The following is a 24,201-nucleotide window of genomic DNA, read 5'->3' as shown; positions in this document are numbered from 1 at the left end:
ACCATTTGTGCAGTATAAACAACTGGGAACATGACTCCACTTGCATCTGAGTGCAAGAGGCAGATATATACACTATATCATAATATATCTCTGGCTATATCACAAGTATCACCGTTCAGGTTTTTACCTGTGTCCTGTTTCTGTGTTCTAAACTGTGCCTTAAAGGTCATGTAAGAGAGCTTGACTGTGCTTTTGTAATTAGTGCCTAAAGGTTTGTTAAGCAGAAATGACAATATGTACTGTTTGAATAAAACCAACTGAAAGGACGGACTGTGGAGTGGCTGAGAATAAAATCCAGCTCTTACAGAGACTGAAGTTGTAACTCAGACCTTTTCCCTCAATAGATGAAGCTTACCCAGCTGTTTTACTTCCAAAAGTAAGGGTTTGACTGTTTGGTTTTGTATTATACCTTTCTCTTTATACCACAGCATGCATGAAATTCTAGCGTCAGCAGTTACTGTGCCTTCTGAAACATGCCAGTGTTTAACAGCAGTAGCAGCCTACTGTCCTCGCTTGATGATGAAGATAAAACACGTTCCGATTTCCTTGCTATGAACAGTGAAGGAGCAAGCTTACAAGAACAGCCTTCTTGAGTAGCTGGCAGGTTACATGTTAAGTACCCTCTTCCATGTACCTTCCAGGGATGACTGTAAGTAGACAGTAATAGGTAAGTAATAGGTTTCAGCTTCCACATGGCCATCAAAATTTCCTCTCGCTATAGGGAGACTTTCAAAACAGTGTTAAATCAAGGAGTCTTTTGCACTCTCAGGAGAAAGGAAAGGAAGCTAAGTACCTGGAGTAGGCTTTTTAACCTGATCAGGTTTTGGGGAAGACAGTCTTCAATTATGGATGAAGGTGGTTCCGTTTTCTTGAGTATTTTTCCCTTGTGAGTACTAGTTTCTAATTCTGAGAAGTGCAATTCATGGTTATTGGGTTCTTTTCAGGAATAAATATAATAAAATAACTGGATGTCAAGAGACTTTGACGTGTAGAGTGTTTCAGTGTCTTCTAACACATTAAATGAAAACAGGCTATTATCAGGTTAAATAGGATTCGGGATGCAAAAGTGGGCATATGTTCTCTTTCCCTTTATTTTCCTTTCAGTGTTGAAGACAACTCTTCCATTGAGAGTGGTTTTCTTTATGTATCAGACCCATGCTTTAAGAACTGAGATGCCTTTACCTGATAGCAATTACGATCTTGGCTGCTGGTACCTACAAAATAAGTCAGCGGTTTCAGAGTTCTTGACTCATGGTGCAGAAGAGCGCTGAACTGTGATTGCATTCTCACAAATAGAAAAATGGAGTTTCCAGTTTTTCAGGTGAAGCTATTAAAGAGAAGTTCACTACTCCCCTCTTTTTTTTTTTCCCCTCTAACATGATTTCACCAGGGAAATCTCAAGGAAACAACTTATTGGGGAAGCACTGTAATGTTGCTCTATTTCTCTTTTGGTAAGGAAGACAGGTGAAAATTAGTCTTAATAGCCTTCAGAAAGTTAAAAGAAATTTCAAGGTATCTTCTAGTAATTTCATTTTCCTCTTCAGCCAGATCTGACATACAAGGTTTTATTTACCTCAGAAAACAAAGCTAACAAAGCACAGGCTTGTGATGCATTGGGCTCAAGCTATTTCATACGCTCCTGGAGCAAGTGAATACATACATCAAGGCAAATTTCACTTATCCCTAATAGAGTAAAGGTAGAAAAGTAGAAAGACAGCTTGTGTAACTAATCAATTAGTTGTCACCAAGTCTGTGGGATTATGGTATTAAAATTGCTTTATGCATTTCATAGGTATTTAGAAAGCTAAATAGATTTAAGAGCTTTATACACAAATACTTCAGAAGATGAATTTTACTATTCAAAAAAGGTACTGAACCACCATCTCTGCAAAACTTTCAACCATTAGTAGCAGTATTGTCTGTCACTGTTTAAAAATGTAGTTCTGGAAAGCCAACTTTTTTTTTTCCTTAGAAAAATGTGGAGTAGAATAAAAACAGAAGACAAAGATATTTTCATTTTTGATCTGATATTTTAAACAAGTAGAACTTTGCAAGAAAATAATTCTAAAGACTGAAAAATATATTAATTACAAGACTTGTTCATGTCTTTACTGTTACAAAAATTGTCTAGGCTCTTATACAAATCTATAGCCAGAAGGGGACATTTATAAAAAAAATAAATAGGCACCCTAGGTAAGTTAAAACAAGTTATCACATATTAGTTAGCAACTATTACGTACATACATACATGGAGTGCAGAGTCAAATACAAAACCAAAGGTGCCTCGATTAGCTGTCTGTTTACTATAATTAAATACCTGGTAAACATGGGTCACGTAGAAAGGTGTCTGGTAAGATTGTTTCAAGCAAAGCAAGGAGACCGAAGTACATCCAAATTACTGCCGCTACTTTAAAAATAAGTTTACCAGTTGTGCTTACTGGAAGCCAAATTCATTGGTATCAGTAATAAGCATTCATATTGCTCGTTGTACAGAAGTACGAACATTGCTATGCATGTTTAAAAATAAGTGTTCTAACATCATTCACAGTTGTTGCTGTGCTATTCATACATAAAAATACTGTCATTTCAAATACAAGATTTTTGCAAAACATTTTACAAATTATACATTATTTACAAATTCCAATATTTCATCTTTACACAAGTATTAGAAGACAGTTTCACTTAACTGGCTATGTATATTATGTAACATCGCTCGACGAACTAGAAAAGTTTAATTTACAGGTTCTGAAATCTCTCTCAAAAATATTACAATTAGGAATCTTCCAAGTTCTTACATCTTCAGGGTGGTTCTTCTGTATTCAACTGATTTTCTTACAAAAGGGTAATTTTTTTAAGTTGCTGTTTACCAGCAGCCATACCTAAACATGCATAATTTTTTGCACTACAAATTCTAGAATTTAATTTTTTCCAAGTGCTACAACAAATTTTGATCAAGAAGGTAGAAATAAGATTAATCTGAGATACCGGGTTTGTTGCATATATCATGTTCCAGTTCTACTGTAAGTTACATGTAGTTAAAAAAAACTGACCTTGACACAGAATAACCAAAGCTACTGTTTAAATGTATACCTTGGATAATTGTGCTGAACAATTGCCAACATTTGGTTGAAGCACTAAAACTCACATAAGGTTTCTAAACATAAAAAAACCTTTCTGACTAACAGTGCAAGTTATAAGCAAGAGTTTATTATGCATATTTAACCTTGCATTATTTTCATAACTAAAAGGCATTGATGTTTAATCAGCAGCACCCCAAGTTAACACTCTAATATGAGTAATGGCAAAATTTAGCCTTTTTGGATTGTGTCCGGCTTTGCTGACATTAATTCTAAATTATACATCGTTCAGTGTTACGGTAAGACTGAAACAGAACTCTAAGCCCCTGCCTCTGACCCCACAAGACATGGTGGGTCATTTCAAACACTCAGGGCTGCCACAAGGGCGAAATCCTGTTCACCCTTCCTTCCTCCCCAGCCCTCACTAGGCCATGTGCTTGGCCTCAGCACTCACTATAGTTAGTTCTGTACACTGATTTCACTAACCAAATAGAAGCCAAATAAATCCTCCTCTTTGTTACTGAAATAAGTCAGATTAACAAACGACACGGTAAATGCCAAAACTGCAGGGCAGAGTGCTAGAGCAGAGAAAGAGGGGAACCTCTTCTTTTCATACTCACTCAGCCACTGCAGTCTGAATGGCTGCAGGTTCAGTCAGCCTGATCTGCTAATATAGAACGTATCCATGCGTAGGACTGCTCCGAACAGGAAAAAAATGTTGTCAGTAAAATCAAATGTCTGATCCCCATTAAACATTGCTCAAAATGTCAAGCTGAAAAAAGATAGGAAGTTCAATAAATAGCAGCATTGAATTTGCATGCAATTGTAGAATAAATCAGAACTGAACATAAGTAGTAAATAAAACCTTACAAAATTAATCTTCCATAGTTGCATGATAACTCTGTATTTTAAAATTAACATCCTATTCTGCTATATCGGTTTGTAGCTTATGTGGTTAAATTTAATTTTAATAAGTTAAAAGTATATAGCTTACAGGGTGAACAAATCTGCTAAGTATGTTTAAAAATGTACACTAACATAGAGCAGGTATATTAATAGGACAGTCTGTTACTGCAGTTTACTTGAATTCCCTTTGAAAATCTTATTTAACACTTGCAAACCAGAACCGTTTTTAAAGAATTATTATTATTAAGGCTTTTCAAATAAAAAGTTAGAAATTCTCTGGGTAAACTTGTATTAAAGACACTTGAAGGTTTGTGAAAGCACAGACTCTCAGAGAAGACAGTTGAAAAAAAGCCATGTCACATCCTGCTAGCTATCAGGATAAATACTGTTCTATTGTAACTACTTTTACTGCATTATATATGGTAATACGTTTATCCCTTTTGTTAGTCTAAGTATGTAGTGACCACAGTCTGAAGGAACACTTTTAAAACTGCAACCAATTAAATCTTCTTACAAAATTAGTAACATCTAATTGATCCCACTGCTGTAAAATGTATACACCCAAAGGGACCATTTTTAATAAAAACTGTAGAAGACAAGCTGAGTAACAGAGGTAAGCATTAAGGCAACTAGAGTAACAAATCAAAGAACCAGAAGTTTAGCACCTCTTCTCCTCTGTTCACCTCTATTTGCATATTCATTTGAACAGTCATAACTCCTAAGCAAAGGACAGTCAACTGGGTACCTAGTTATCACACAAACAGAGACTCAAGGTTTGTGCCCATTTACAGGCTACATGAAATGCAGAAGTCAGATTCTTAAAAAAAAAAAAAAAAAATCTGGATCTATCTACTGCAATGTATGCCTTCTACATTTGCCTCGTACCTTTGCTCAGATGTGGGATGCCTGGGCTCAAGAGTAGTATGGTATGTAGCATTCAGCTCTACTCCAGCTGATGGAGGATGCCTTTCTTTGTGAAAGCTGCCACTATCTGTAAAATACAGCCTGGGTCTCTGATGGTATTTCATCCTGTATGTGTCAGTCATACAACTATCTACTGAAAAATAAGTTGTTAGGGATACGCTATCGTTTCCATCCATATAGCCAGCACTTGGTCCTGTATGACGAGATCCTTTCTTTAAAAAGTTTTCAGACACAGTCCAAAAGTCATTAACTGATAAGCGAGGTGGAGAATCCGGTTTATGAACAAACAGTTCATTCCCTTGAAACGGCTCTTTAAGCCTTTGTTCATTTGTAAATACACTTGCTTCTGATGCAGATTTTAAAGGTGTACCTGTTTGCCTTAGCGGATTATTTTGCAACACTTCTGTCGATTTTACGTCAGCTGCCAAGTTATCTTCTGATCCTGGCAAAGTATTCAGAGCATATTTCTTCGGCGGTAAAGGGGGAGGAAGATTCTGGTACACTGCTTCAGGCACCCAAAGAGCATCTGCCCTTCGGAGCGGGTGCCCAGCACGCTCACCAGGAGGGGGAAGCACCATGGGCCTTTCTGAGAGCTTCTGTGGCACACAAGGCGACAACCCCACCTTGGGACCAAATGTTCTTGCGTGATGAGACTGCGGCTGGGAAGAGGAGTGAAAGTCATTACTGATCAGCTTCCTTCCACAGATGTTTTCTGTATAGGGGTGGGATACGCCATCAGCACAATATCCTGATACATTCATCTTCTCAAACTTTTCTGGCTTAAGCCACTCTGAAGCAATCTGTTCGTTTGCCTTGTTCCTACATTCTGACTTAATAATGTCTTTAAGAACTGGCTGTAGAGCTGATGATGGGAGAAGTTTCCTGTTGGTCTCAGGCATCTCAGCTCTAAAATACAAAAACACGCAGGATGTAAGTATCCATAAAAACATAAGGAAAAGCTCAAATAACCCAAGGATTTTTTCCAAAGACCCTATTGGTAACACTGCTTAAATATTCGAACTGGCTAGAGAATTGGGATCTGCTTAACATAAGCAGATTTGATTAAATGTCGTATTAAATCACTCCACGGTTTCTTTCATTTGAAATGTAAAGTGCCCCAAAAAATCTCTGCACGAGACTGAATATCTGTAAGGTAAGATAAATTCCGTCAACATTCAGGACTATGTCAAACATGACCTCTGCTCTCTTCTAAGCATCCCTGTGACTCAGTCTGACATATCCACTTTTCAAATATTAGATGTTATTTTTGGGTGCTAAATTTGTATTTAGATTCTTGATTTTTAGGAGGTACTGAGCACTTACAGTTCAAATTAGAAACAACAGCTTCTAAACATAAGTTACCTTTTCCTCCCCTTCCAGCCAAACTTTTCAAAACTTTATGGGGTTATTGCACTAACCACAAATTGGTTAATCACTGCCTATTGTAGTATATATGATCAAACCAGAAAACTATTAAAACCCTTTGCTCTGATAAGATGGTTTAAAGCAATGCAAGCTATTTGGTTCCACTGACAGCATCAAAATTAAAATAAAGACAGAGAGCATTTAGCCCTATACATTATGTAAAATACAAAAGGCATTATCTGTCAAAAATATTCAATACCTTAACTTTTGCATGCTTAATATTGATTACTGTCATATAACAGAATTCAGTATTTCTCAAACTATCACACAGTAAATTAATGCCAGTATTAATTACCTCTTTACTGGAGGACTGGGCACCTGCACATGTAATTCTGTCGGGAAATTAATATGAGGTCTGTGGTTAACTTCTGAATTGATCTGGTCTTTCCTCAAGTCTGGGGGTAGAAAAACATTATTTCAAACTAAGCAGAAATACGGTCCAGTTCATTCTTTGTAATTCCTCAGATGTTACAAAAACAAACAAAACACAACAAAACAGGACAATTAATTCTTTTCAAGAGTCGACATTGATCAAAATAACCATTTTGAAGACAATCTGTCACAGAAGGTCAGACCTTATATTCATTCCAAATAATCTGAAGGAAATGTTTGGTTTTTTTTTTTTTTAATGTTACCAGAAAATAGGTAATTACCCGAGTTTTTAAGTCCTATAGACATGTTTTCAAGATCATCTTAACATTTCATCTAATTAAAAGCATATTTTCAAAAGCAGCTTTTTATAAAAGCATGTTTATTCAAACATCCCAAGTCACTCAAATTACAAAATAAAAACTATTTATGATTTCTGAAATTTCACGTCATGAAATAATATTTAAATTGACTGAATACTGTACTGAATACTGTAGGGATTGGGGTGTGTTTCAGGTTTTTGTTGTTGTGTTTTTTTTTTTTTTCCCCCCCTCGAAATGCGTTGTGTATTCTTTGAAACAGATTTAAAAACTTACAGCAAACTGTACAGTTCATAGAGATGCTGAGCAGGCAGAGAGCACTCTCAGTCACGTGCCCTAAACACACAGCATGGGAGTGCCTGGGCCAGTACTACTACACTCGCACTCTAGAAGCTCCTTTTATTCACAGGCAAAAGCAAAGAATCATTCTCTAAAAATACACAATTTCTGAACAACGCAGCTCCTAGTTAACAGTAAATAAAGGAAGCATTGAAGTATCCATGTCAATGCCACATAGAATAAAACACTCTCTTGGCAAGTGACAAGCAACAGTCTATTTGTTTAGACATAGATATTACAAGTCTTCCTAATGCAATGATTGGCCCATTATAATCAGTCACCTGCTCTGAAGCCATTCAAAGAAAGCCTTATTTTGTGTATATATAGACTAGATTCATATAACTACTACACCTATTTCAGAAAAACAGGAATTAAGTTCAAAAAAGGTGGCATACATTGCCTGATTTCTAGAAAAATAATCTTCTGTTCAGTAGACAGTACTTCGACAATTTCCAATGGGATAACACAGGCTGTTCTATACTTCCATCAACAAAAGCTACAAAAATTTTGTATCTGTTCTTAAATGATGTAATCTTACCAAGATAAAATATTTTTTATTCACTTGTTATTTCCTCAAGTTTAAATGAAGTTTTGGAACTTTTGACTTGTAAACATATGAGTCAAAAACCAAACAACAGAAAAGAACTAAACTAAAAACTTTGGGTGATGCTGTTGAGTGATATTTGTTTTGAGGGTCAATATCTGCCCCATCTTTAATTGACGAAAGACTAAGTACACTGAATCTTTGACAAAGAACACAGGTTGTAGAGGCTAAAATGGCATATAGCACAAGAGACAAAGCCCTCATATGGCTTCCCTTCGAGCCTTGAGATGACAAAAAAATTAATTAAAAAAAAAATCTTGCTATTCCAGCACGATAAACAATACTACAACCTTAGAAAGAATACTTTTGGGAAAATATTGTTGCTGAATGAGCCCGTGTGGACACTGGCAAGGGACAAGTAATTAACCTGAAAGAAAGTTCAAAACTGCTCCAGTGGGCCATGGCATCAGAGCTAGCTAACACTGAGGTGATATTTCAAACAGAAAACATTTCATTCTGCTACAGATTTTAATGAACTGTAAATCACTTTACTGAAAAAAAAAAAAAAAAAAAGCGCACAGGCTCTGACACATTATCTCCTGTGAATATTTCCAATTCAGTATTTAATCTCAGTCCCAACGTCAGGATACAGTTCTAGGAATGAATGAGTTAAATAATTTGCCTGATAACAGTGTCTGAAGGTAGAGTTTTTAACTTTAAGACATTGAATATATCGACTTTTATAAAAGAGCACATCTACTTAAAAATCGCAAATAAATCGCCCATACAACTGTTATTTAATTCCCCAAATCGCCTGATATGAAGATTACGGATTTTAATTTTTTTATTTTAACTCCAAGCCAAACCGCTAAGGAATTTAGCACGTTCAGCCCTTCCCAGAGGCAGTACTACAAATCGGTCAGGAGGTGGCAGCAGAAGTTAATAAACGGTTTCCTTGGGGTGACCACGGCACACATTCAGCCAAAGCTGCTCAGCGATATCAGGTGGTTTGTGCCTTCAGAATTCCAGCTAACTTAAAAATAGATGTGTTATTTTCTCTTCCGCTGACAGGATATCCATGCATGGTTAAAACCAGATGCAGACTCAATTGGGAATTTTGGCTCTACGTTCTTTGCAAACCTAAATATGGGACACACAAGCACTGTGCTCAGCTGGAAACTGACATCCTTATCGATGGGTCATAAGATCCTTACCAATAAATTAAAGGTAACTGTTTTCTGACGTACAAACCAGTCTGCTTTTAAGATTTATGAACATCTATTTTGAATAGCCAATCTAGATTTTCAAAAGATTAACAGCCATTCTATAGCCAACAGGTAGGACAGAGAAGTTCTCCTCTAATATCTTCATTTACAGGTACAGAACATTTGCAAAAAATCTGCAGAGCCCAGTTGGGGCAGGGGGACACCCACATTACATCTAATTTCCTTCTAATGTGTTTTAGCTGCGTGTTTCACGTACTTTTGATTACCTGATTTTTTTTTTTTTAAATTGCCAATAAGGAAAACAAGGTGTAATACTTTTTGTAACAAGTACTGTGGCGAATTCCTCTCTCTGAACCCAGGCATTTTTCTGTATTCAGTTGAAATGACAGACTAACTGGAAGCTTTGGAAATGTGGAGCAACAACATAGTCCCAGTCAAGAAGGTAAACATTGTAACTTGTCCAAAATAGAGTATTAGTTTTAAAAAACAGTGACCATCTTCAGAAAAAAAATCCTTATACTAAAGAAACTGTCCTTTTGGAGCAACATTCAGTTGCAAAACATTTCTTATATATTCATTAGTGGATTTTTTTTTCTATGGCTTTCAACATCTGGAAAAAATGAAAATAAAGTTCCACTGCTGTTTTTTTTGTGGGGATAGGGTGGTGCATACTTGCATGTGTGTGAGAGTTTAAATAAGTTCTAAAGTGAAGTAACAGTCGACAGAGAACCAGAGCTATTACCCTTCATTCTGATCTGCCCATCTCAAGAAGTTTATCAGGTCTTCATTTTAAAACCCAATCCTGAACCTTTGCATCATCTATTTTAAATTGCAAACTTCTCATGTTAATAAAGTGAATTGGAAACGTGAGAGTGCTTTACATTTCATTCTTCATGGGCTGCTTGACTACATTTGGAAGTCTTGAAAGTTTAGTGTTTGGTTTTGGTTTTTTTCTTTTTAAAACCAAAATCTTTAATCTATCATTTAAAGACACTCCAGAAAAGCATTTATTTGTTTCTGTTTCATGTTAAGTATATTAAGTAGCTGCACGCTTTAATTCACTATTCAGTTCTTCAAACACAACAGTCATACATATTGACCATAAGGTTAACAACTGGATTTTCTTAAGTATAGATCCATATTTGAAATTATTACTATAAATGTATGGTTTTCCTAAGAAGATGAGTTTTCTTTTTCAGAATTATGTTTTGTTTGTGGGGTTTTCTGAAGTGAAAAAAAAAACAAAGGCAACTTGGATTCTTTACATACTCACCAGAGCTTGAAAATGATTCTAGATTTCAGTTGGAGTTGTCTCATGCTATTGAACTGAATAATTATTAATGGGAAAACCTCTGGATTTGTAATATTACAAACACTGCTTTACATTTATTTTCAAAGGGAAGCAATTATTAATTTAAGGCATTGATTCCAAGTACACCCTTTTTTGAGATCACTGAATGGGCAGCTTTTAATACTGCATCTTAAATAGGAGGCCATCAAGCACTTGGCCAATTTTAATCATGCTGCTTATTCTACTGACAGGTTAGTTCAAGAATGAAGTGCTCTGAGCTTTGGGGAGGGGGCGGGAAGGGAGGAATCTAGAAAGCAGGGCTTCTAGGATTTCATTCTTTCCGCCACCCCCCCCCCCCCCCCCAACAGTAATGCCTTTTATTGAAATTGTCAGGAGTGGCAATTGCATGAAGACATCTGTGCCTTAGGAATTGGGGAGGGTTGTCATGAAAGCCACTAAAACCCCTTTATGTTTGAAAATTATTATCAGTAGCTAGCACACGGACTGCTCTGAAAATCCATTGAAAAAGTTTTACAGCCCTTTCCAACTTCCAAGAATTATAGTCATCTTTCTTCAACTTGAAGAATGTGAGGTTGGAAATTTTGTCCTCACACTGTTCATGTCACATGTTCTATATAAACAAAAACACTAGCCTCCACAGTTCATCAAGTTCAAACCTCATAAACACTAACTCATTAATATAAATTAAGGATACTATATCTGCTTACTTAATACCTATGTTTTCCTGCCAAAATTTGATCACACAAATTAGGGACATTGGCCTTGTGGGACATTTGCTTCAGCACTAAAGTTCTCTACTGCTTACTACCAGTGAAACAAGCAGCCTTTTGATCTGCATAACCACTGTGTGATCCAATGTTACTATCTTTATAATGCTCTAACAATAAGTTTATTTTTGTAAGTCAGGGACAGAATTCCTCAACTGCTGAACAGTAGCCTTATTCAGCTCCAGTTAAAAATGAGGAACTGGTAAAGCAGTTATACAAATGGTAGGCATAATTAGAAGCCCAACATTATTTCCATAAGAAGTTTTCCACACAAAAAAACCCACCCAAAGACATTTTTTCAAGTTGCCATGAGAGGCTAACAAAGATTTCTTACATTCCATTCCTCTCTCAGAAAGGACTGGGCATTTCTCTCTTAAAGCACTATTTTCTAGGAGTCTGTTTGGTATTCACCTACCAATCCATGTCTTGTTCATAATATTCAGAGAGATAACATAAGGTAATACAACTGATACCTGTAAATGACTACTATTGTCCTTGCTAAAGGCACCCCGACACACTTTTTAGACAACCAAAAAACTTGAGTCTAAAAAAATCTTTAGCCACACATACATGTGAAATGATCAAATTCTTCAGGTATCTTTTCAGTCCCTTAATCACTTCCACTAAAAGTATTATTTTCCAAAACACGCACACATATGAGAACTTCACATTTGATTTAGAAAACATATATTTTTGTTATTAAACTATTCAAAAGTTAGTTACTGAATTGGAATAACTGAATAGATGGGATCTTATCGTCAATGTTTTACGATAACTCTAAGGATCACCTGGAATCACTACACTATTTTAAAGAAAATGTACAATGCATGTTGAAAGCTTTAAGTATGCTGAAGCACAGTGCATGGTTCTCTCCAGAGAGTACTCATTACTAAGCTTGAACATTGTTTGAACCCACCTGTTTTTCATTCCAACAGAATCCTTTATGTATTTTTTCACTGGTGTGATTTTTTTTTTTTGCTATCCAAGTGTGTTTTTTCCCCACTGGTATGATAAGTATAGTATAGTACAGAACTAAAGCAGAATAAATGCCATGCAAAAACAGATCTTTGCCTTTCATGCAACATCAATTTTGGGTTTGTTTTTTTTGTTGTCAAAATAAACAAACACCAAATTAGTTCTCTTTCTACAACCAAAAAATAAATTGGAATAATGACAGAAAAGATAAAAGTTGTATGGCAAACTCCCCCCCCCCCCCCCCAATTTAAGTCTTAGAAGAAACTATACTATACATTATTTGAAAAGAAATATGATATCTATAAAAATCAAGCATTTCCTGGGGAAGTGGCTTAATATTTATTGCACCTCTTTGTACAAGCACCGTTCCATTGTTCCAGCAACAGTAGATAATGATTTTGGCTGGCCTCATGCTGACCTATAATATTTATATACCAAGGCATTTATCAACTTTATAAAAACCCAACAGACATCTTAGTATGTAAAAGGAAGTAGATTTCCTTATTACAAGTGTTTCTTCCTGATATTGCTTCATATCTTGAAGGAAAACAAATGGTGCCACAGTCCACCCAGACATTTAAAAAAAAAAAAAAAAAATCTTCCTTAGTATCCACCAAGAAAGCTCATGGAAATGCTTTTGGAGAAAACACACAGAGTGAACAAAATTACCATGGTTTTTCTTTTTTTTTTTTTTTGGGGGGGGGGGGGGCAGGGAAGGAACAAAGGAACATGTACACTTGCTAAAAATAAAACTGAGAAATATGTTCTCAAAGAAGAATATAAGCAACAGAAATGAAAATTTACATTTAATCATTTCCATTGGATTAAAAAGAAAGTACTAATTAAGGCCAGTGAAAATGAATTACACTGCATGTTTTATGCCAGCATCGGGTCATCCAAAAATCACAGAATCATTGAATGATGGAATGGTTTGGGTTGGAAGGGACCTTTAAAGATCATCCAAGTCCAACCCCCCTGCCACGGGCAGGGACATCTTTCACTAGGCCAGGCTGCTCAAAGCCCCATCCAACCTGGCCCTGAACACTTTCAATGATGGGGAATTCACAGCTTCTCTGTGCAACCTGTTCCAGCGCCTCACCACCTCATCGTAAGAAATTCCTTCCTTATGTCCAATCTAAATCTACCCTTTTTCAGTTTAAAACCGTTGGCCCTTGCCATGTCACTACAGGCCTTGGTAAAATCACTGATACTAGTGAAAAACAGTGTTTTCGGTTCTTGTACAGAGAACCTACACCAGCCAGAAGCAGTTACGCATAGGCTGCTTCCTGAGGAGGCAGTGGTATATGACATGCACGAGGAAGGACATACTGTTCTAACAACCTATAAAGAAAATGCTTTTAACAAAACCCACCAGGAGAGGATGACTGTGGCAAGAAGAATCATTGTATCCTAACTATCTAACAATTTATAAAGAAGCTGTGGCCTCCCAAAATGATACTTACATTTTCCACACCAAAATACCATATTTAAAATAGATCCAGGTGCTACAAAAAAAAAAAAAAAAAAAAAATCACCTAGCCTGTGAAACAACCATTCAGGAGACATGTCATGCTTTTACATGACTCAGCACAGACCTGAGCACTGCCACTGCTGTCTGAAAGATGCTAAGATCAGGTAAACTCTCACCATGCATATTCATGACCTAGCACAGAAGTAGGGAACTACTACTGCTACTGTCATGACACAAACAATTTTCTTCACATGATGGTGGAGCACTGAATAAACCCAGCTTCTCTCTTTGGGAGCCCATATATCATGGCAGATAGCTAGGAATCCATTTACACTGTATATTTGCTCTACAAGAAAGCCAAGAAACTGAATAAATTAAGGTGCTTTGTGGAACAGAATGCTTTAAAATGCCCCTGAAAAAAATGATACTGTTCTTGAACTGCTGCTCCATCGCATTTCCATCAAAATGTACCAAGAAGGCATATGAACACTTTCCGTCTTTATCCAGTCTTAACTCACTGAAAAGGTCAAAAACGTGAACAAGAACAAAACTTGGAATTCACTGTGGAGGAAAAAAACCCACAAAACAGATTTCTTTTGCCATTTTAAAAAGACAGAGTACACAGGCTATGGTGAGTCAGCAAGAGCTCTCTACTGAAAGAAGTATATAAAAAAACCCTAACGTCATGGCCAGAACAGCCACAAATTCCATGCCAATTTTCTTCTAATCCACCTAAATACAGCCAATCTGATACACAAATTGTCTAACTTTGAAATATTTCATTATGGCTTGTAAAAAAGAAAAAAAAGCAATAATAAACTGTATATACATTTTTCAATTTTATGAAATATCATGACATTAAGTTATGCAGCAAAATTACAAAGTACAAAAGGCTAATCAGAAGTCTGTCCATCTCTTGTATGATATTAGTAAGTTACTATTAAAAATTTGGTACATCTAAATTATTTTTAGAAAACTTCTTATTCTCTATACAAGTTAAAGTTCTTACCATAAAAGTTTCTGTTCTGCTGGGATACTGAATGTAACACATTGTCAGCTTTTTTGGTTGACAAGTTCTGTTCGCTGTAAAAGAAGCATACATGTAATTTGAAGGCTTAAACTATTGATGTATGATCACAAACTTTATTGCCTTGAGTGCATACAAGCATAAAAACTTCGCCTGTGTGAAACTGACTTGTTATCATCATTGTCACATTTTTTACTAACACACACACTTTCCATGAGATACATAAGATAGTAGGGGTGGCCCTTTAATACTTTTAACACTGCTCCCACATGTGACAGGCTGTGCTGATGCAGAGAAATTTAGGATGACCTGAATCCTTTAATACATACAGACAAAAAAAAAAAAAAAAAAAAAAAATACAGTTTGTGAGGCCAGCGTTCCCAGTTTGTTCTGGAGACTGGACGCCCACTCATCCCAGCCTTACTCTGGAGTACAACAGCAGGATGCCTAATATGCAGCACATAAAAAGCAAATTTTCTTGACCTTAGTATCACATCAGTCTGTTTAATAAAGATAGCTTGTTTGTAAAGTTATCAACAATAGAAGAATGACATGTCACCTGCGAGAAAGAACTACCAACTGCATTTTTTCTCATTGTAAACTAAAGAATTTCATAAACATTTCTAAAAGTGCTTATTAACAGAGATCACCAAGAAAGCATGACAGTTTTGAATACCTGTTTTCTGTAGTGATTTTCAAATTGAACAGATACCACTGGTCACCTAATTAAATTTGTAGGTTTTACCTAAAATTACCACTTTAGTGCAGCAAAAGAATACTACCCATGTGGTACTATACGGTTTCCAATTTATCATCAGTATCACCCGTGTCTGAAACAAATACATTTTTCAGTGTTAATAGTTCACACACTGAATATTTCAGAGTTAAACATATAGCAGCATCTGACTATGACAAGCTTAAGTTCTCTAAAAATGCAAAAATCTCATCAGTATCAATATCTTAGGTACATGTAAACTGTTAGCTAACATTCTATCTTGTCCATTTTCCTAGTTTGACGTTTTGCTATTCATTAATACTTTGTTGTGACAACAGACATCATTATTCTAAGTTGTGATTGCCACTTGTCTTTCATTCATAGGGATTTTCATTTAAAAACTTTTCTCCAACTGGAAGAAAACTGGAAGATTACAGCAGTAAACCCAAGAGGAAAAAAAAAAAATTAGCGGATTTAGTAAATCTTGCTGGTTTAGTTAAGCAAAAAGCATGCCTTACCAATCCAGATAGGGAGCTGACAAACACCCTGCCAATTCCTTCCTTCTCCAAGAGTAAGGCAGGGAAGAAGATATACAGTGGCAATTTTTCAATTTAAAAAAAAACAAAAAACAAAAAACAAACCTTGTTATTGGAAGGACAGGAAAACAAGAAAAATACTGAAAGAAACAGGACAAATAGAGAAGAACCTAACAAAAAATAAAACACTAAGTAATTTTTTTTTCTACCTTCTAAAAGAACTTTCAAGTAATTCATTTGGTTTTTTTTTTTTTTTTTTTTTTTTTTTTCCCTTCTATGAGACAAAGTCTGAACTGTTAGAAGGGAACTAGTGGGTATTGCCAGTCAATTCTAATTACCAGTCATATAAAATCCTTCTGAAAGTCCTGAGAAGTCATTTGTATTTTGATAAAGTACAGGGTTTTTTTCTTTATTTGACAAATATTTAAATAACAGTTTAAATTTATCATGTTCTCTCTCATAAAAAGACACATGCAGCATTTGGGCATCCCATTACCTCTTGGGTATGTTTAAAAATGAGGCATGATTATAACTGTAGAAATCCCTGTTCGAGGCAACTGTAAACACTGAAAATATGAACATGGCTTGGAATAGCTTTACACATATTTAGATCATTATCCAATAAAAAGCCCATAAAGTTTTTGTATAGTGGGGGTTTGTACAGTTTGTTGGGAGGGGAAAGGCGGGGGGAGAGTGGGGGGGGAAGAGGGGAATAGATAAAGGCATGGGGTAAAAAGTGTTTTTTAATCAAAGTGGACACCACAGTCATAATCTCCAGGTCAGGAGCAGCCAAACACAATAGACTAAAAGAATACACTTACAAAATACCACTCTATCTGCTGTCACCTTTCATAAGCATCTGCTACCAGCTACTGGTATAGACTGAAGGCTAGATGAACCTTTGGCCCCTCCTGGCATGGCCATTTTTATCTCCTTATTTATGCATCTACATGTGAAACAGAATAATTCCCAAGGAAACTAAGAATTGACTGATTTTGAAAGAAACTAAGCAAATGACTGATTTTGCTTTCTTGAAGTTCCAAAAGAATCAAAGACATTTCACTTCATACAGAAGCTGTATTTTGTATGCTTTAAATAAAAATTTGGTTTGATAACTTGCTACAATACTTTATGAAATAAGTTTTAGAATTTTGCATCTCTGCTTCAGGAAGTCAGAGACTTTTCATTTCCTGGTATCTGCTATTCTCTTCCCCCCAAAAAATACCTTTTCATGAAAATACGTGTCCAAAAATTTGCTCAAATCTAGCAATCATCTGTGACTACGCTTGGTCTCACAACTGTGCTCTTCCATTTTATGGATATAAACAAGATTTGAAAGAAAAACGTATGGGTTCTATGTTCCACGTACAGTTTAAGACACACAATACAGAAAACTGCATTTGGAAGGTCGATAACTTTATATTTCACAGCACCACATAATCATTTAAGTGGGAAGGGACCTCTTCAGATCATCTAGTCCAACCTCCTTTGCTCAAGCAGGGTCGACTACAGGGGGCTGCCCAGGACCATGTCCAATGTGTTACGAGCATCTCCACACCACCTCTGGGCAACATACTTGTTATTAGCATACATCAATTCTTAGTAGAGTTTAATAAAATTCAGCTACTAACCACATTTTTGGTCAGTTTTAGTAATTTTACACTTTTCAAAGATTTCTTTCATTCAGGTCAATCAATTAGCAAGTGATCAATATACATCTGAGGTGTTCTAGAAAACTGAATTTCACAACAACGACTCATGACAGTATACAAGACTCCCCTACTGACATTCCCATCTCCTTGTCAGGGGCCTGTCTGTACAACTGTTACAGTTATGATATATATAGACACTTGTTTTCCATTACAGATGGCAAGTTACTCAGTCTAAAAAACCTGTAACTAAAGAAATGTAACAATTATGTCAAATTAACACACCCTGCCCAGCAGGAGGGCTTGGCAATTCTGGCTCAGTGCCATAATAATGTGGCTCAGTGGGTTCCAAACAGAACTAGTGTTGCAGCCTCAAAGTGAAGGTAAACTTAACACTTAATTGTCCGCATCCTTATTTCTAGATACATTGCTAGCCTTCTACATACCTGTCCTCAAGCGTATGAAGTTCCAAAGCATGTTTGCTTCTTTTTTTTTTTTTTTTTTGAAACAACACATGAACATTAGAACAACTGATTTTTCTGTAAATACAATCTATGCAAGTTCTAAGAGCATTGGCATTACCTGCAGGAAGCAGTTTCTTTAACATTCTTGACATCTGCCGGATTGATTCCTTCAATAACAGGCGAGTCTGGATTTGCAGATCCATTGCTGACATGATCACTGCTTTCATATCCAGATTCCGTCCTCTGAATTTGCCAGTTATCACCATGGATTTTTCTCTCTGTAAATCCTTTGGTTTTTTCAGCATTCCCTTTTCCCTCCGAATCCAGTGAACTTCGACTTCCTGTATCCTGTTTTGTTTCATCTTCATATATAGTCATTAAACCTTTCTGGATTTGGTTCTCTTTTGGCCAATGGTTAAAGCTTCTCTCTTTTTCATGCTTAGATTTACTGTTCGGATTTGCCTTGTGCTTTGGGCTATGCTGTTTTTTCTCAGTCTCACTGAAAATGCTGTCTACGTTTAGTGTCTCTCGCATAGGTTTCCAACCTTTACTTCTGCTTCGGCTGCTGATGATACTTCCTTTGTCCCTAGAGTCTTGACTGGTGTCTGTATCGTAGCCGGTGACACCATCAGTCCGGGTCCTGATCATAGGTTTCTCCCCAGCAGGAAAAGCTTCTGTTTTATTTGATCCAAGCACCTGTGCAGGAAGCTTTGCTTGGTGAGGTGCATTGTCATGCTTATAGGAGCCTTTTCCCTGGCTGCTGTATATGCGCTGATCAGCACAGTGTCTAAGTCCATTTCCAACCGGAGGAGACCCCGACTTAACATTGGAACGATCTTCCCCAATCAAATCTTATAAGAAGAAAAAGAAAAAAGCTCCATTAAAGTTCTCATTAATATTTAACTGATATCGTTACAGTACTTCAGTTCCTTACACTATCTCAACAAATTCAGTACATATTTCAGAATACTGAAAACTCGGAAACTCTAATCTTACAGGGCGTTCTCTTAAAAGGAGAAAAAATCTGCACAGCTAGTATTGATGCTAGAAGCTATTTAACCCATTGATTCTCTGGTCATATTTTTAAAATGTACCTCTTTGTCTCCCAGACTCTTTTCTTGGTCCTCTGTCTGCATCTTTTCGTAAAGATGAGAAGTTTTTCATATCAGCAGCCTTCTGAGCACACTCTCTGGATAAGTCCTTTAGCCTGTCCTTTTGATCGCTGTAACATAACTTAGCTGCAAAAAATACTTTTTGTCAAAGATGATTACTAAAAAGTCATTGATCATCAAAACATACAAATATCTTTATCTACCATAATGTTTCGTTTTTAATATTAGTACTACTTAAAAAGACTAATGAATTACATAACATAGATAAAGAAAACGAGATGTATAGTATAGATATAAATGTATAGGTATCTCCAAGGAGTCCACTAAATGGAGCTAGTGAAAGTAACAAAAGCAGCATTATGTCAAGCATGTCTTATGAACACCTCTTACTTATTAAAATTGAATGCTCAAGCCATTTTCAAAGCATATATACTATTTACATCAAATTTTATGAATTATTCTGAAAAAATGAATCTAAGTTTAATCTTGTCTAAATGTGAAGGTTTACTTTTAATAAAACAGTGGAGTCACTGTTTATGAAAACAAATCCTTCTATTTCCGAAAAGGTAAATACTGACCATTTTTGAATCATCACTCCATAAAAAAAAGTTACCAAGCTGAGTGTTCTCAGTTTCAAAAAGTCTAGGAATTCAACAATAAAGACAGAAGAGAAACACATCTCAAGAGAAGGCAGCATCTCTCTGCCTGAGAAGTGTGAGCAGTTCAAAGCGAAGGCACTGACAAGAATGCAGAAGTCACTGCCTCATATGACTTCTTACAGCTTGGTTTGCTTGGAAGCCTGATGTACAGATAGGATGGATTTTTAAGCAGATAAGACAACTTTTTTACTATTCTTTCCAAACATAAGATAAAGTCCATTAATATACAGGACTACAAATAATCTGGCATATCACAATACAGTGTTCCTCAAATAGCCAACGATCCACAGAGCCACGCGATGTGCTCCAAAAGATCAATCAGCTTCAAGTTTCTAATGTGCCTTTTAACCAACAATATGATTGGAAGGGGCGTGACAATGTTGGAGAAACAGATCAAGGCCTCAAGAGCCACTTTAATGCAGGAATAATGAGGAGTAATAAAAAAAATTTTGCATCTACAGGTCTCTAGAAAAGTTAACACTCCATGGCAGATATTACTTAAAAATTAGTTGTTATTCAAAGATTCATTCAAGTCCATGATGGAATTCTTCCTTTAGAAATAGTTCTAGTCCAGAGGTTAGCACATACCTGAAATGCCATCAACTGAAATATTTCATAAGATAACACATTTGGGTTTTTTTCGGGGGTGGGAGTTGGGGGTGTGGAATACATACCTGGACCTCTACCACCACTAGCTTGAATATGGCTTCTACTGAATGCTGAATTATCTGGCTGAAGTTTTTTATTACTCCTTTGATTAGTGGGGTCTCCAATTCCATTCTCTTTCATGTGGTCTGATTTAGGAGCAGAATGCTTTTCAAATCCTATCAAATAACATATCTGTCTTTAGAAATGAAAGGCTTCCTAATTTAAAGTTTCCAATATCTAAATCAAAAAATAAGAAAACTTTTTAATTGTGGATTAAAAAAAAAGAGACACCAAACAAAAGAAAAACCTCTCAAAAAACCCACAGCACATTCCAATATGCCAGGCAATAAGGTTCTGTCATATTTTATATACTGCCATATTTATAGTGATAGATTGTAGTGGAATAGGGTCCTCAATTCTTTCTTTCCTGAAGCAGTCTATGTCCTGTTGCTACTCATTATGTGAAGAGGAACATGTCAAATTCAATTGGCCTGTTATTTAATTTACTTTTATGTTATGTTTAACATTAAAAAAAAAAAAAAACCAAACAAAAAGCCCACAAGACAGCAGTACAAACTACAGAACCAGAAGACTGCGTTCTTACATATTGAGGCCCATGCTATATGAATTTCGGAGAGAAGTTGTTTCCTGCAGCTCCTTCTGATTTTTCCCCAAAGTTCTGAATTGTGCTCTGTGACTGTGGGTGTGTGTATATACACATATACAAACACACATGCTCCAAATATAACTCCTTATTTGTATGAAGCTTTACTTAAAGTGTCTTTTTATAGCCTTTGAAAGGTATTTTAAGTGTATCAATATACACATGAGAACATCCACATATACAAACATACTACGATTTTCTTCTGAAATTACTGATGTATAGTTATGAACAATCTACAATGGAAATCTTTTCCCCCCCATTATCCATGAGTCTCATTTGTATTCCCTTACCAAGCAGAAAACAAACAGTTCTAATATTGAATATATACACTAATCTCTTTTCTTTTGAGACTCTTTAGATAATTACTGATAAAAGTATTTAAGAACAAAGCAGCTAATCCATTACCGTCTCCTTTATAATCCCCATTTCAGAAATATAGTTGATATTGTTATTAAAAAAATAAAATATATCCTAATTACCCAAGTCTTCCCCATTTCCTCCTGCTGCTTTGCACTGAGACCAGTGAATAATCTGCTTTGGAGCATCTTCTGGAGATACAGCCGTGCCATCTGGGTTAGCGTAAAATAGTAACAATGGCTGAAAGTGACATCGAATGCACCTGGAGACCACATCTTTCCATTTTGTTCCGATCTAAGAAAAAACAAAAACCCAAAACAAACCCCCAAACCTTTATCAGGAGCATTGAACCCAATTATGGGAAGAGTAATTTATTAAGCAACAGGTACCAAATGCCTAATTTCAAAGGTACATTAAGATTCAATGTTTTGGCACGTGAGTTTATGTAAATTGCGGCAAAAGGCTAGAACCAATATTACATGGGCTAACAATCAGAACATCGACACTACGAATACAGCTGCCAGTAATTAGGTCTTCTCTTTCATTAAAAGAAGTACAAATTCAACAGTAGACGAGTGCATTAACATTCTGAAACATTCAGCATTTGGAAGGCAGAACTGTAAAGTAGTAAAATCAATTCTAAAATTCATTTGTGAAAACTGATTTACAGAACTAAAAGTTTATTAAAATAAAGACATTTGTTTGACTCATTTCAAGGTTGGTGTCAGAAGAATGCATTCTAGAAAAGTAAAGATCACTAAATTCGGTAGCAGTAAACCCAATATTTACCTCTTTTACATTAGCATCATCAAACAGCACCCATTTGCAACTCTTGGTGTGAAAGGCAAAGGCACAGTAATGTCGGCTTGCGTAGCAAATCATTCCCACAAGAAAAAGTTCACTATTTTTGGCATTTTCATCTGTCACCCTATAAAAAAGCTGTAAAAATGGTTATATATTTTAAATTATGTGCAAAACATTTAGCCTCCATTTCCAGACCTACTACCAGCATTTCACCAAGGCAAGTGGTATTAAATAGTCTGTTGCATTACACAATTTTTCATTAGTATAAATAATCATTTCTGCACTTATTAGGTCTATTTTAACATTTATTTTCGCATAGTTTTAAGGGTAAAACAATAATGCTCTGGAATAATTGCACAAATTTCAACTGAACATGATATTCCTAGGTTTTCAACCAGGAATTCACCTACATTCATCTTTGTACTTAGGCACGAGACCAATACTTCTGACGGGACTTTTTCCTCTCACAGAAACTACATCAAGCAGCACATTATAAAGAATGGTAAAAGTAGACATAAACTTTTAAGTTAAATTGTGCTTTTTTTAAAAATACCTATGTGCATATATATATTTTGTATATATTTACATATACCTAAAACACATGTAAAATGAAATTCTAGAATAAGCAAATAGTAAGTTTTAGATCAGATACCCCAGGAAGATAAAGTTGTGTTGCCAGATTCCGCATAACCTCTTCTGTCAGGTCAGAGTGTTCTGAATCCCAGACTAAACCAATTGTCACAATCTCGGGACAATTCATAAGAACACGGCGAATTTTTATTTTTTGACCACAGTTACTCTAGAAAAAGGAAAAAAAAATATGTGATAGGAGGGAAAACAAAGATGTTTAAAAAATGGAAGTCCAAAGTTGAGTTATTAGACAAGAAATAGTGCAACAAAACAACTCTGCAACTTCTTCTAATTTTCGAAGTTAATTATGGTGTTTATTTCTAACAATTTAAGGATAAAATTCCTCATCATAAAAACACTCTGATGAAGACTACAGCTAAACCTCGACATCCAATCACCACCTTAAAACAGAAATCTCTGAAAACATCCAACTGACCATCACAACTTCTCTTTTGTTCCCCCTCCATTTCATCATTTAAGCTTAGGTCTCTATGTTCTTGTGTACTTTTCTATGGTTCCTAAATTAACAGTGTTTACACAGAACCATTTAAGGAAGAGAGAAATTAAGTAGAAGAAGCTAAAAGAGACTATTTTTGTCAATAGAAGCACAAAATTATTCCAATAGAAGACAATGTTGTCAAGCTGTCAGTGTATATGAACTACATCAGCTTCACTCAGAAAATATACCCGCTCTAACTAATCAAAAACACCTAGCTCTATGTTGAACATGAAGTGAAGAATAAAACACAGACCTAATAATTCGACTTTCTAAACAGGCCATGTGTATCTATAACTGGAAGAATAAAATATAAATTTAAGGGCTTTTTTACCCTAAGCTGGACTGCGCTGAAGTGGTCACAGGTAATCCTGCTTTTAGGGGAATACTTTAGCCTGATTTAATATCCTAAAAAGTTCTCCCTTGTATCTTAAAGTAATGCAACATCTTTGTTTACTTACAGGACACTTTCTGTAGTCATCAGTAGTATTTGCTGCCTGCAGCAATTCTGCAAACATTTCTGGCTTGAGACGCTCATGCCTCTCCATCATTTTTTCTACTTCATTACTGTAAAAAAAAAAAAAAAAAAAAGGAGGAGGACAAAACTGTGGATCTCCCTTCTTTACAGTTAACAGATTTCAGTCAACTCTCAATTAACTGTATCTTATGACTAAAAAGAAAAGATACAGTGGTAAAACAGTAGCAATACATACTTTTTGTCAAGCTCTCTCTACATCTTGCTTTTGAAATCCAAATGTTACTCTTAGACAGTATCTCAAAAACAC

General features: G+C 35.8%; 1 protein-coding gene across 3 annotated transcripts in view; it reads right to left on the bottom strand.

Moving 5' to 3' along the window:
* Positions 1-2,016: 2,016 nt before the first annotated feature.
* The window catches only part of USP53 (ubiquitin specific peptidase 53), a 41,081-nt gene continuing 18,896 nt past the window's right edge, over positions 2,017-24,201 (bottom strand). The window contains exons 7-18 of one of the 3 annotated variants that reach the window (XM_082316550.1): positions 23,878-23,983; positions 22,943-23,089; positions 22,276-22,425; positions 21,609-21,780; positions 20,492-20,641; positions 19,141-19,284; positions 18,165-18,897; positions 15,916-15,957; positions 14,665-14,738; positions 6,628-6,727; positions 4,869-5,813; positions 2,017-3,849 (exon numbers count right to left, since the gene is read on the bottom strand). In XM_082316550.1, coding sequence (XP_082172676.1) covers positions 3,837-3,849; positions 4,869-5,813; positions 6,628-6,727; positions 14,665-14,738; positions 15,916-15,957; positions 18,165-18,897; positions 19,141-19,284; positions 20,492-20,641; positions 21,609-21,780; positions 22,276-22,425; positions 22,943-23,089; positions 23,878-23,983 — 2,776 coding nt within the window. In that variant the 3' untranslated portion in view covers positions 2,017-3,836. Of the gene's footprint in view, positions 5,814-6,627; positions 6,728-14,664; positions 14,739-15,915; positions 15,958-18,164; positions 18,898-19,140; positions 19,285-20,491; positions 20,642-21,608; positions 21,781-22,275; positions 22,426-22,942; positions 23,090-23,877; positions 23,984-24,201 lie in introns of all 3 variants that reach the window. The other 2 variants (XM_082316549.1, XM_082316551.1) reach the window with 2 other exon arrangements.

Source organism: Platalea leucorodia (assembly GCF_965183815.1).
Source record: "Platalea leucorodia genome assembly, chromosome: 6".
NCBI lineage: Eukaryota > Metazoa > Chordata > Aves > Pelecaniformes > Threskiornithidae > Platalea > Platalea leucorodia.
The sequence above is the reverse complement of the archived record's forward strand: the minus strand, read 5'-3'. Positions and strand labels throughout refer to the sequence as shown.